Below are 14,764 nucleotides of genomic sequence, written 5' to 3' on the forward strand. Positions count from 1 at the left end.
GAGAACACATTGTGAAAGGGTTAAAGTTGTAAGATAAAAGACCGACAACGCTGTGGTGGAGACCTGTCAATCACCACGTAGCCCCGCCCTAAAGCATCCCCTGCTTTATGGTCTGTTTGACTCTAAATGGACCATAATTTATGAATGAACATCATGCTGTACTGAAGACTTGAAACTAGAGATTGAGACCATAAACTCATGTTTACAATGTTTACTGAGGTGATAAATCAAGAGAGAAGTAGAGTTATTTTCTCATAGACTTCTATACAACCAGAGGAGTCGCCCCCTGATGGCCATTTAAAAGAATGCAAGTTTAACCTTTCAGACCCGGAGGTTGCCGCCTGGTTTTGAGGTGATGTCGGCTTTTGTTGGTAATGACAAGGCTGTAAATGGATAACTGCCACAATCAATGCAGAGAGAAATAATGAAGGATTTAAAATATAAAAAATCGGCTTTGCGAATGTTTTATTTGGGAAAAATACACGTTTGTTACACAAATTTCTATTTGGCCTAAAACAGGGAATGTAAACACAAATTCGGGTTGTTCACGAGAACATTTTTTGCTCGTTTAAGTGATTTCTGTAATGTGTTTTGTGAAAAGTTTTCTATTTTTCGTCGACGTGTTTCTTCCAGGGCCGTTTAGGCCTCAGGACCACCTCGGGTTAGAGAACACGGACTGAACGTTCTCCTTCAGGCGGAGACAACAAAGGTTGCTGCTGCATTGGAGACACAGATATCGCACAGCTGAGTTCATCCTGCCCTGGACACTGAAAATAGATCTCTAGATGTTGCAGTGTTGGGCGGGAAGCCAGCGGTTAGCTGTTATGTACCGTGAGCTGAGCTGGATCAGAGCTTCACACAAATACACTTCACACCTTCATTACCTCACATCGGCCTCAGCGTCGCTGCTCTACTTCAATGTTTTCTGATCGCACACCAGTCTTTAATTTGTCTGCCATGGTGTTTTGCTTGTATAGCATTTTCTGAAGCACAGCACAAACTCACAGTTCAATTCAAGGGCTTCACAGTCTGTACACAGAAGACATCTTATTGCAACAGATGTCTTGAATCTGATAAAAACAAACAGACACCAATTAAGATAACAAGTTTTATTGTCCCACCCCCCCCAGACAAAAAGTATACAAGTGTGGATTGTCATTGAATGGTTGCTAACTATTCCACCGACAACACAAAATAAATCCCTAAACTATCACAGTAAACATTTGAGAAATGTACATACATAAAAATATACCTCTGAGAAAAATCCTATATTGACATTTCCTAACAGCTCATTAATAGTCAGGGGGCTCAATCAGTAGCAATGAAGACTCGTGTGATCTGAACACATGCGGAAGAAGAAAAGGCCCCCGGCCCACCCCGACATGGAGCAGACCGCCATCATGTTCCTCCGAGTATGGCCGGCATGGGGAATGTTGCTTTACGCACCATACTAGCATGATTTCAAACAGACAGCACGTTACAGACAGAATGGATTCTTTGGCATTTTGTTAACTAAAATAAACCTGCACAGGATTCCTTTTATTTGCATATATGTAAATGACCTGAAGCGCTCCCGTTGTACCTCTACAAGCCCCTCCCCCCCCTCCTCCTACAGCATGGGTCTGACTCTGCATGTGATTAAATATATGAGTGAAAAATGTACACACTCTCAATAAGACTCATGAGTAAAAAATATTAGCATTGCACTCTCCTCTTTAGGCACAGAAAAAGCCTCGTTACAGTCGAGCTTTCAACGGGTGAATGAATCTACGAAGCTCCATGAGCCTCCGTTTGTGCCGACGTCCATCTTTAATGACAGCTCAACATTCAGGCTGCGTTTTTGCTTTGACACGTCTGGACAGACTAACAGAGTGTTTTGGGCAGATGAGAGCTAAAAATGACAAAATAAACAAGTGATTGACGTGTGCTGGAATGATGCCCCAGGAAGAAGTGATGTCGGCAAGAAATGCCGACATGTGATTTAATGTTATATGTGACAGATCAGGCTTGCACCAATCTATATTATGAGGAAAAAACACATTTTATTGACCATAACTCCCTCAACCAAACAGCTCGCACACAAGGACAAACCAAAAGTCTCTTTTCTTATTAAAAGGTTGAAGCCGTCAGGAGAGATGTGCTGAATTTTAATGTAAAACGCCGCCTTCTCCTGAATGTCAAACAGTTGTTTGTCTGGTTGCTGGCAGCACAAACAAATAATGTGGCCAAGAGAGGAACCGCTAAGAGAAAAGCCCAAATCCCAAGATGACCCGTGATGGCTTAGCTAAAGCTACGCCACTCCCCGTTTATCCAATCTGCAGATATCCTCGGGGGGGACGGGGGGACGGGACCTATGGTCCTACGGGAGGGAGAGCGAGGTGTGGAAGTCACTCCTCGTCCGAGCTGCTGCTGTTGTCCAGAGAGTAAACCATGAAGGCCAGATCGGGCCGGGCCGGGACCATGGGGTGTCCCGGCTTCACCATCTCAAAGCCCATGTAGTGGAACGTCTTGACGATGGACACTGGAGGGGGGAGACACAAAAAAAAAAATAAAAAAAACAAAAAAAAAAAAAGTGTGAGAGGTTCAAATGGAGTCACCTCGACCCTGATGTTAATTAGTGTTGGTCACTTGATTCATTAAAATTATGGTTTTACGGGAATTTGCTCTACAAAAGTACAACATCGACTTGAACATGTCCTGCATTAGTACAGTATTCCTCTCGTTAGCCTAGCTTAGCATAAAGACTGGAAGCAGCTAGCCTGGCTTCCTCCAAAGTCAGACAGTTAAGTTGCAGCTGAAGTTGAATGTGACACATTGTGGTTTTTGGGAGGATTAACTTTACGGAACTAATTCTTTGGCGAACATCATGAGAGCATCGAGGTGCACGAGGCTTCCAGAGTCTTCCTGTTATAAAGACAGAACTGTGTCTGTACCGACGTCTTTACCAAAACCTGTGCCAACCTGCGGAGGCCTAGCGGGGCTCCATAACTGATTCATCCAGTCATGCAAACGTAAAAAAAAAATCCTTATTATTGACTGCATACCCAGTTTAAGGTATTCCTATTTTCTAAAACATTATAAAAGAAGCAAACCCTGCCTCTACAAATAAAAACTAAACTAAAATAAACCAGCGTTTCAGAAATAAGACGAGCTCTTACATCGATCCTCTCTGTTTTTATGGAACCACAGGAACACGTAGTTAACTTTGATCTTCTCTTCCGCAAACTCCAGCAGAGAAGTTAGCCTGAGGATGAACACAGACAGAGAGAGAGAGAGACAGAGAGACAGAGACAGAGACAGAGACAGAGACAGAGACAGAGACAGAGAGAGAGAGAGAGACAGACACACAGACAGAGAGAGAGACAGAGACAGAGACAGAGAGAGAGACAGACAGACAGAGAGAGAGACAGAGACAGAGAGAGAGACAGACAGACAGACAGAGACAGACACACAGACAGAGAGAGAGACAGAGAGAGAGACAGAGACAGAGAGAGAGACAGAGAGAGAGACAGACAGACAGAGAGTCAGTTGGGGAGGCGATGACGTAAAGTATTTTTTTGTTTTTTCCACTTTACATAATAATGCAGTGGCAGCTGCTCAGCCGACTAGCTCTGTGCCGGCACGCTTACTCTGTTCTGGCATCGATTACAGCAAACACAAAGCCAGGCAATTAAAACAGAAACATGATCACATCCATATGAGCCGCACACAAAAACATAATTATAACAGCCTATTGTGTATAATTTAGACCCATATGGTGAGCAGCCTTCCTCCAAATTGCGGTTATTATAATTAATAGGGTTATTTCTATTTAAACACGCTTCACTTCTAATATCTTGCACTGAATGAGATCATTTAGTAGCATTAAGAAACAACATAACATTAAGCAATAACTTTTCAAACCTAAAGAGGGTGAGAAATCATTTAAAAACGGTACCCTGTCGAGCCTTTATGGTAAATAAATTACATTTTTTTTGTTTTTGCCATTGACAAGTCCTTTAGGTTTCTTTCTTGTCAGGAGAAACACAGCAGGGTCCTTCGCGAGTTCTAAATGAGACGTTTGAACACGTTCCTACCCTTCTTTGCTCCCCTCCACCAGCGGTCCAGCAGGGATCTCCAGGAAGAGGCTGTCTCCTGACAGAGCCGTGTCCCAGGAGGCCGAGCGGCGCTCATTCAGCTGGTAGTGGAAGCGAAGAAAAGAGGAGTTCCCACTCGCTGGAGCGGCCTGCGTCACCGTTAACTTCTCATCCTGAGGACAGAAACATTCGGTTCATCAGTTCAATGCTATTTGTCATCATTAACGCAGAGATTGGAGAGAGCTTTAAGTGGCCAGCTACATTATTGGAGAGTTGCTGTTAAAGAGTTGCTCAATAGCACTGGGAAATAGAATGTTGTCTTTTTTTGCTCGCCGAGGACAGATGAGGATGTTGATATGACTGATCCGTCTGATCCTAAAATCTCTAATCCCCGGAGTCAGGCACACACGCACACACACACACACACACACACACACACACACACACACACACACACACACACACACACACACACACACACACACACACACACACACACACACACACACACACACACACACACACACACACACACACACACACACACACACACACACACACACACACACACACACACACACGGGATGAAGTGCTGACAGCAAATACAAAGATACATCTCTCCTACTAATGAGTTCAGCCGGTGTCTTTTCTCTTCATCACAACAGTTAACAGTGACAATTACGGGCCCGATTTATGCTTCTAAACTCACCAACCAAAACATCACTGCAGCTCATTTCCTCTGTTCTACAAGCAGCACTTTGTGTTTGTTGTGCGGCTATTTGGGGGGGGGGGGGGGGGTCACCTGGTGTAGTAGCACTCCGAGAGAGTGATCCCTGACCGTCCCTCGCCCACTCGGGATCTTCAGTTGTGGGTGAGGGGCATCAGGAACACCACAGAGGCCCCGGAGACTGAGGGATGGAGCCGGGCAACCGGGGCCCCGACAACCAGGAACTGCAAAAGGAACAAGATCCATTGGTTAGATCTCCATCTCCTCTCCTGTACTTACTCTAATCAATGAAATAAAAACGAAATATATCCTTCCACACACACAATGTCTCCTTTACTCCACCAGTAAAACATCACTTCTTAGTGTCCTGACTTACTGTCCTTAAACATGACACTCAGCGGTCATGTTCGTCAGGACTGGTTGGTTATATATAGATTTTGGAATATTTCTTCAATCCTGTGACCCTAATTCACACAAATTTGAGTCCTAATACATAAACAAAGGACAAAGCCAACGAGCATGTGATGTGGGTTTTCAGCCCAGTGATGCCACTGGCTGATTGTTTGTGACGAGCCTACGACAGACCGAATGAAAGCCTAATGATTGATAACAGAGCGCTCAAAGAGCTGCTGACGGGTTGTGCTTGGGGTGGAAGGCATGCATCGTAAACAAGCACATGACCTGTAAACACCTCTGCAAATAGCACGAGAGGCTTTTTGGGAACACACATCTCTGGCGTTTTGAGTTACAGTCGCGCATCTCAAACCAGACGCGATGGCAGCCGGCCGACGCTGCCAGACGGGCATGGACACGAGGGCCGGGCAACTCACATTTTGGCCTTTTTAGGCGAGCAAAAACTTTCCCCGGCCTGCCTCAGATTTGTCCCCACCGAGGGATTCTCGCACGACACACAATCTTCTATCTCAAACTGCAGCAGATAGAGCGATCTGTGCGTGTGAGTGAATGTTGATATGACCGAGTCGTGCCACAGTCAAACAACAGATACGTGCATCTCTGTGTTTCTGTGGAAGGGAGGAGCTGTGCAGCCAGTTTCCCTGCAGACCAGACCGGTAACCCGAACAACCTGATCTGCACAATATAAGCCAGGAGAGCGAGCAATGGTAAACAAAGCACTCGTTCCCTGTCCCAGCACCTCTTGGTTCTTATCTACGATAGATAACAACACATGAAGTGCAGAAATAACTGGCCTGCCTCGCGACAACAAAAGAGACACTCAAATCGAAATCCTGCTTTCAAAACAAAAAGTATTATCAGCAAAAATCTCCTCTTAGCACAGTATAGACGGCCAAGGGTTTCTCTTTATTCATGCATTCATGTGATGAAGACTGTGTCGAAGACAACAGGTAGGACGCAGATGGAGGAAGAGATTAGCACGCCTGCTTCTCTGTTTCCATCTTCCCTTCCAGAAGCAGACAGTAGAGCCCGTCCTTGATGGGAATGCCAGCTTGTTTTGAAAGGCAACACTTTCGTCTTCTGACATTTCGGCCACACTCAGCCCCCCCCCCCACAGAATTTAGGTTACGTCTTTAAAGAGTCTTTTAAGGTCGGGGTTGACTTGCCGGGTGAAACAGACTCCGTGTAGGCCGATCACACTCACAAGCCTGGACTGCTTTAATGTGCTTGTGAGCATTTAATCATCCGTGTGTTACAGTGAGACTCAATGATGCAAAGTGCGTCATCGTGCGATCCTGCCAGGAGGGGCGAGGCCGTGCATGTGTCTGCAAGAGGAACTGTTATGACATTATTTTAAGGGTGAATGCTTCCACTGCTGGTTTGCTCTTCCTGAGCGGTGTTGTTTTGAGAACTGATTCAGGTAAATGGTTTGAGGGGATGCACAGCCCGAGTTGGCCGGCCGCTGAGTTTAGCCGAAAGCCAAGAAACACACAATTCAATCAAAACAGGAAGCGCTGTGGCAGGTTCTCCGAGAAGACTGAAACCGACTTGTAGCACTGTAATTACCAGCTTAGTAATGGAAAAAGACTCGATTTAAAACCCAAAATGTCAACATAAACAAGCTTGTTAGCCCCCCCCCCCCCCCAAAAAAAAAGGGGGGGTTAGGTTGGAGACACAAACAACACGTTGCTGTGTGCAGGAAAGTAAACAGGAGAGTCCTCGGACCCCCTCCTGGACGGTTGGCAGAGCGGCGCGTCGTTAAAGATGACGAGACGGAGACAGGAAAAGGCGCTCATGCCTCGAGCAATGACGGATGTATCGCTGGCAAAACACATTGCACTGACCCCTGGACCCAAACTGTGTCTGAGCACGGCCGCTCAGACAAACAACAAACACAACAAACCTGCTCTGAATAACCCGACCAGAACACAGCAGAGGACTCAAATCAGCCAAGTGTGAGCATGTGCCACTGTGGGAGAGCAGAATAGTCATTATTACAAAAAACAAAGTGAAAATAGAAGTCACAACAATTACAAAGCCACCAAACAGGAAGCACTATTATGGTGCACATCATCATTTTTAAAAACATCCCCTACAACAGCAGAAATACAGCCGGAGTGTGTTTGTGAATTCCAACACCTTCATTGGTGTAATTCAGCAGAGTGTTTGTTCAGTACAGGAACAATTTTGGGAAGCCCAAACTGACACCAAACTGAAGAATGAGCAAAGCAACGGCATAATTCACATCTTATTGACACGACTGTGTGACAGACGCTTTCACTTCACCATTTCCCCACTTTGCCAACTTCTGACGATATAATAAATTGATTAGAGATGAAACAATCCGTCAATCAATCAATTAGATGATCGGCAGAAAATAAATCGTCACTCCTTTATCCATATTTTAGTTATCAAATTATAGTTTGAAGTCAAACTTTGCCAAAAATGTGGGCCAACTGGTTTCAGCTTCTCATTACTGGATATCTCTGGTCGGGCTATTATTTTCTTGGTTAACCATTTGGTCAATAAAATTTCAGGAAATAGTGAAAAATGAGTCCAAGGTGATGTCTTCAAATGTAAACTTTTGTCTCACCAACAATCCAAAACCCGAAAATATTAAGTTACGATGTTATTTTTTGGAAATCCTGTCATTTCTAAAGTTTTGCTTTAAATTAATTTCCGATCGATTAATCGGTTTACCTCTAATTGTTTGGTTTTTGATTGTTGAACGGACAAAATAAAACACGTTAATGTCAACTTGGGCTTTGGGAACCTGTTCACTTTTTACTATCTGACATTTTATGTACCAAACAAATGAAGAATAGACTGTGTGGATAAATTAAATGTGGAGAGCCTCCTCACGTGTTTTGTGTGCGGACATTATTTTTTTCCTCCAGTGAAACAGGTTCATTTCAAACCGGTCTGCAACTCATTACTCAATTGTAGGTGCATGCCTCAGGTCTGCATCACAGCCTCACCCGACTTAGACAATAATAGCAGAGGTTGACGTCTCCAGATGTCAGCTGACACTGGTTGGCAAAGTCAATGTTTTGGTTTCGTTTACAGAGAACTCAACAGCGCTCTGATCCAGAATCTTCCAGCAACCACTGAAAAAAACAAGTCTGCCAGTCAAGTAGAGGAGCACTTAGTTCCACTTCGGTAGGTCAGGTTAGATAATCCAGCTGTTTCTCACTGAATGCACCCCCTGACGCTTGATAAGTGAATCAGTAGACTGAGGTTATGCAACCAGGCTGATGTAGGCCAGTTGATGCCTTCAGCGTCATATAGTCACCGCTCTGGCTCACTGCATCAATGGACGTCTCCCGCTCCGCGCGTCAGATGATAAAACCCACAGAGGACAAAAACAAGTCCCTATAGGACCGTCAACAGCAGGAACATCAAGTCCACAACAAGACGCGACAGCATACGGTCACCATGCTGCAGCATGACAGCACATGCACCACGTAAAGAAGGTCCAACATCATTTCAGCACGACTTGTTACGAGTGTTTCTCCAGTAGGCCTTGAATCAAGCTCTTTATTGTTGAAACAAGTAGTTGATTTCTCGATAAATTGATCAACATTAATCCAGTTACTTGAGTGGAAGCATCTGCAACTTTCTCAATTTAGCATCTTTGTAAATGTAGGCTAATATTTGGGACATTTTACAGTTAAAACGATTAATCACATATTCGATTACAGCAATCAACAGATTAATAAAAAGTGAAAATAAGTATTAGTTGCAACCCTACGTCTTACAGTCTTTGTACAAACAAGAAACAGGTTCCCAGGAGAAACAACGCTACTTTAAAAGTTTCATAAATGCGTTTGAATAGAGATTTAAAATGTTTAAAACATATCCAGGCTGTGGTTGCGTGGTGTGGTTTGGAGAACATCTGGCCTTGCAGCGCCCCACATCCACCACTAAAATAAGTAATAATGTATGTCACCTCAACTTTGCATTAACCTATATTAGACATTCAAGGATCCTTTGTATTTGTTGTACACTCGGACATGAACATTATCAGATTGAGTCTAATGCATCTCTCTAGATATTTAACCTGAAATAATCTGCAGGATTAAAAAAACAAGTAGTAGTATATTATTATAATAGTAGTATAGAGTAATTAAAATGAGCCCCATCTTTACCACCTACAACACGAATACATCAATAATAATATGATTTAGAAATGGGCCATTCTGCATAATGTGTACTTTTACTTACTACTAAGTAAGATGTTTAATTCAGGAGGACTCTTACTGTAAAGAGTATTCTTAGAGTAAAGTAACGTAAAAGACCTGAATACTTCCTCCACCGCTGCTTATCTGTCACTGTTTTCCTGCTATTTTGCCAGTCAGCTAAAAGTAAAGTCGAGCTATTTAACAAGCTCAACTCCATAACAGTTTAACAACCTGCTACCAGTGGAAACAGACCACCAGGCTGCACTCATTACACTTCTAGAAGAACATTAGCATTCTCCTACCTTTCCTCTGTGTTCAGCATGATAGCTTCGAGGAAACACGGGTCTTTAGCTCCTTTTTCACAACTAAAACAATTACTATTCGATAAAAACTCGACAGACAAGTTCACCATCCGTAAATTAAGACTAAACCTTGTTGCGGTAAAAGTAGCTGGTGCGTTTGTGGGAGAGGAGGAAAGCGAGTCTTCGACACTCCACCGAGCAGCAGCGAGTCCGCGGTCCGCAGCAGCAGGAAGAGGGGTTTTATAGTCGCAGCAAGGCATCATGGGTAATCCGGACTGGTTTTACAAGTCACGAGAAGGTAAACAAACAGCCATCCAACGGTCTGTAGTTCAAACACATACTAAAAACAATCACATATATGATGATTCTTGTTTATTATTATTAAGTGTACTGTAACTTTATCACACATAATGGTAGTTTTAATTGCATTACCGCAGTATTCTAAGATAAGGCTACTGTAGCCTATTTAAATTACGTTTAAGATAATTAAGTTTTTAGTAAGCATACGGGTTGTTTTAAGACAGATAAGATAGGAATAGTCCACAGTATGGCTCACTTCTTAGCGTGTATTTATGTGTGTGTGTGTGTGTGTGTGTGTGTGTGTGTGTGTGTGTGTGTGTGTGTGTGTGTGTGTGTGTGTGTGTGTGAATTTTAGCATTCGTCTATTCTGCACTTGCACTTGTTGTATCATTATGTTATTTTTACGTAAAGCACATTGTGTTGCATTTGATTTTGTACAAAATGTGCTATACAAAGTCAAACAAAGTTGACTTGACTTTAATATGTACAGATGTTTTGTCTTGAATACATTCCTTGATGTACTGTTGAAATATTTAGGATGCATTTTTGTTGCAGAGATATTGTTGTGTAGTATCCTTGAGTAATGGATAATAATAGATTAGTATTTCTATCATTTTTTTCCAGTATTGATCTACGTCTACAGTTTTTGTCTCGAAATCAGAGCTCTGCAGGATTACCTTAGTTCATCTCTTTTGTTAGCTATTAATTGATTTTGCATGCACTCTATATACAGTATAAGTACAGCAGTAACCATTCTCAGAACAAAGCCTGGCCTTACGTCCCTAAAATAAAGCCTATTTTATCGTATGAGGCACTTTTGAGTAATTTAACGAGCAAATCCCCCCTTCTCCCTTGTTTTAATTCTAATTTATGGCTCTAAAATTACATTACATATTTCACCCTCTCATCAAATCCATTACTGCTCAAAATTAAACTAATGCCTCATTGGATACTGTCTTAAAATGTTAATTGTTTTCTTTAGGGAAGAATTGCGCTATAAATGTATTGCAAGAAACATCTCAAATAGATGCTTAAGGCTCTCAGTAGCTGATTTAGAGAAGTAATGCCATGGGGTTATAGGTAACCAAATTCTCAAACCAACTGTTGTTGGTGTTTTTGTACTGTGATGACTCAACATGTCTGGTGAATATCTGATAAAAGGGGAGGCTGAATCAGACTGAGGAGGAGAAACTAGATTTGCAAGATGAATGTCGAAAGAAAAAACAAACACTAAATATAATATGAAAGTATTGTTGAGTCTGAAGCAATGATTGTCCCTTATTTCCTTCATATGTGGAGTAAAAAAGATGTATAATCCCAGTCTCAGCAGATTTGGGGGTTGTTGTTTGACCTCTGACCCCTCTGAAGAAAAGCCTGACAACGTGAACTAAAGAGAGAGATAAAACAAGCTTAAGCGCTTCCTTGAAGTGACCACAGTGTCCTTTTCTTCCTCTAAAACTGTCCGTCTGTCCTTCGCAGTGGTTATCTTCTCTGAACATGGACCCAGTTATGTAAGGAGGAACGGAAAGCAGCTCCTGTGCCAAACAGATTAGCAGATTAGTAACAAGATAGCAGCCCAGCTACTCGATCCTGGCACATCACAGTATTCATGTTGGCGGTCCATCTTGCAGGGGACACGGGGGTCACCGCCACCTGCCAGCCACCATGGACCAGCACCCTAATCATGATGTAACAGTAAGTGAGACCAGTAAACGACAGCAGCAGTGTCTGGACTAGACCCAGAGCAAATTTGATGGTAAAATCAGCTCGAGTTGAAGGTCAGTAACTTTGCAGAACTCACATCTCGAGCCTGGACTCAGACTTACATTTTATATCTCACATAAAAAACAGGTGACCAAAGCAGGTTTCTTTCAGTTAAGAAATATTGCAAAGGCCGTTCTTTTGCCAACAAGATGCCTAAAAACTTGTTCGTGCCTTTATTTCAAGCAGTAAATGTGCTGAGATGTTGTTTCCTGCTTCGTTTTCTGTCTCAAACGTTGATGGAATACAGTTAGGTGGAAAGAAAGGTTTTTATAGGTTTTCTAATAAAATTGTATTTCTATTTCTTGTTGAATTAAAGGATTTATTTAGATTAGAACCTCATTTGTTACAAAAACATACATTTTTAATGACAAAAGGACGAAAAACTGTGCAAAACTGACGATCGAGGGGTTCGTAGAGCGGCGTTGGAAGCTTAGTGCCACTGACTAAAAGTGGGTTAAAGTAAGTCAGTCCCAGATGTAGGCCTACAGCATCCAGCAGCAGACAAAAAGCAATCTGAGCACGAGCCGAAGCTCAGGTGGAAACTGAGCGTCTTAGTTTCCAGGACAAACTGTCCCTCCGCTGCCCTCCAGCGCAGCGTCGCAGAGTCGCACATGAGCTGCTGGCTGAAAGGCAGAAACATCTCTCGTGTTTCAACCCGTCGCCTCGGTGCTGTTTGAGACAGACACCGCTGACCTGGTGTTTCATTTTCGTTCTCCTCACACGGGAGACAGAAGGCAGATCGTGTGAACTGCAGGAGACACTCTATCTCGGCTTGGAGGATGAAATATTCAGCAGGAGCTCGGTGGGGGAATGAGACTGAAAAAACGGTTGGTTGATGTTAGAAATGGGCCTCATCGGAGGATGCGTCATTCAGATAATAACATTTCTGCACGAGCGTATACCTGTCTCACTCTTCCTCTTGTAAGCACATGCTTTTTCAGTAAATATATGAAGTGCAGAGAAATGCACTCAACAAAAACTACATCCACATTGCAGAGCACCGTGCCAAAGTCAGTTTTTTGCTTGATTGCAGTAATTTGTTTTTGTTTATGTTTTATTTTGAGTCCCTATGAGGCTGGAATGACATTGATGCTCAAATAAACCGTTATAACTCAACACAGTCTCTGCCAGCAAAGTAACAAAGTTTATTCCCCACGAAAAAGACTGATGATGATTCATGTTCATGTTCATTACAGGTTTTTTCTCTGACTTTTAACTTGGATTGTTGCTGATAAAGAGATGAATATTCTGAAATTTCCCACTCATTCTAAACTATAGAATGTATTTAGTATTTAGACATAAATAATACAAAGAAATATCGACATTTAAAAAACACTTTTGTGCCTCGACAGCTACTTTTTTGAACTTACTCTAGCTTGTGACGCTAACTTTAACTTAGGAAGGACAATCAAACTTTACATCTGTTGTGGTCTCAGCTCATCCTTTTACTTGAAAATATGTCACATATTAGATTTTGATATGACTGTTTTGGTTTCCTCAGGCATGTCTCTGACATATTGATTGCACTTTATGACTGCGTGATCTCACAGTGGAGTCTGCAGGTGCACAGCTCAGGTCACATGAGAGTTTGAAAAAACATCTGAAAAATAAACAGATCATATTTCAGTCTGTACATTGTGTGTAAAAACAAGCAAACACATGTGTTACATACTGTAGGAGGGGAACTTATGAATACACACGTCTTAAGTTGCTTGTATAAACTATCTGCATTACAAAGCACAAGAAGAAAAGAGTTTGCTTCTGCCTGTGTGTGTGTGTGTGTGTGTGTGTGTGTGTGTGTGTGTGTGTGTGTGTGTGTGTGTGTGTGTGTGTGTGTGTGTGTGTGTGTGTGTGTGTGTGTGTGTGTGTGTGTGTGTGCTATGACAATCTCTGATTAAAGATCTAATTAAAGTTGCCATTGTTCCTCTCTGGCAGCGTCCCATATTCGGTTTGGGGGAAAGGTTATTTTTTTGTGCAGATAATCACAACAAACACAAGGACACACTAAACTTCATGTCCACAATTCCTTCATGTCTAAATATATCGACAACTCCTGTCTTCACTGAAAACAGTTTTCTTGTAATGTGCAGATAAAAAGTTTAGATACAGAGCAGCCCTTCTCTCTTTGCCAAATCCTCAGTGGAAGTTATGATGATGATGATGATGATGATGATGATGATGATGATGATGATAGTGATTGTTGTGGGTGAGATCCTCGTCAACAATGGAGCCAAGCGTGTGGGCGTCCAAAGGAAGGACAAGTTGTCCGCTTTTTGTTCTTCAGATGATTTGTTTTCATGTACTTTAGTGAGTCGCATGGCGGATGCTGTTACACAGAGCAGTGAGTTGTTGACCTAGAGAGTGGATGGATGCTTTCCACTCCAGCTACACCACATCCTGACGTTATAATATAAATCATCACGATAGACCAGAGCCTGCTACTTTTATTTTGTATTTTACGTAGAATCGTTCAGGAAATGTTTGAAATTCAAAGCACCATCAGGCTGGAATAACCGACTCGCTCAGATTGATTACTTCTTTTCTTGACTACAAGACTTCTTTACTTTGCTAAATACTTGTTCTTGTTTCTGATTGTATGATTCCTCAACCTGTTTACAATCCTCTATTTGAGTCCAACATACCGACTGTGGAAATAGTGTGTAGCTCTATGTGACATCAGATCGTACTAGATTTGGTTAATTACATTAATTTACATTAACTGTGATTTTATTAAGAATCTAGCAAAAAATACGTTTTATCTGCCTTTAAAGGTTGCATTAGATGAGTTTAGCTGCGCTGTTGAAGAAGCCTGGCTGTCTGTTCAGAGGGAAAGTGTTGCAGCCTGCAGGGTGTTGGAGGAAACATCGGCCCGATCCCGTCGCTCTCTGCACGTGTCGCCTTGTTTTTCTCAGGAAGTTGCCTTCCAGTGATAAAACTCTCAACACGTGCTGGAATTCACGTCTGAGAGCCACGCTGTTCTCTCTCTGAAGTCACACTCAG

General features: G+C 42.5%; 2 protein-coding genes across 3 annotated transcripts in view; one reads left to right on the forward strand and one right to left on the reverse strand.

The window, feature by feature from the left end:
• Positions 1 to 1,094: 1,094 nt before the first annotated feature.
• Positions 1,095 to 9,929, reverse strand: LOC142947748 (ornithine decarboxylase antizyme 2-like). Its single transcript, XM_076089550.1, is given in 7 exon segments — positions 1,095 to 2,521; positions 3,159 to 3,244; positions 4,077 to 4,249; positions 4,879 to 4,959; positions 4,961 to 5,027; positions 7,121 to 7,186; positions 9,701 to 9,929. Coding segments are annotated over 7 exon segments (717 nt in total). The 5' UTR covers positions 9,811 to 9,929; the 3' UTR covers positions 1,095 to 2,387.
• The window catches only part of tdg.1 (thymine DNA glycosylase, tandem duplicate 1), a 33,696-nt gene continuing 28,650 nt past the window's right edge, over positions 9,719 to 14,764 (forward strand). Inside the window, exons 1-2 of one of the 2 annotated variants that reach the window (XM_076089548.1) lie at positions 9,719 to 9,998; positions 11,480 to 11,695. The gene's annotated coding sequence lies outside the window, so the exon portion shown is untranslated. Of the gene's footprint in view, positions 9,999 to 10,339; positions 11,696 to 14,764 lie in introns of those variants that run through there. The other variant, XM_076089549.1, reaches the window with a different exon arrangement.

The sequence above is a fragment of the Anarhichas minor genome, unplaced genomic scaffold (assembly GCF_050575085.1).
Source record: "Anarhichas minor isolate MPS153535 unplaced genomic scaffold, ASM5057508v1 ptg000011l, whole genome shotgun sequence".
Taxonomy (NCBI): domain Eukaryota; kingdom Metazoa; phylum Chordata; class Actinopteri; order Perciformes; family Anarhichadidae; genus Anarhichas; species Anarhichas minor.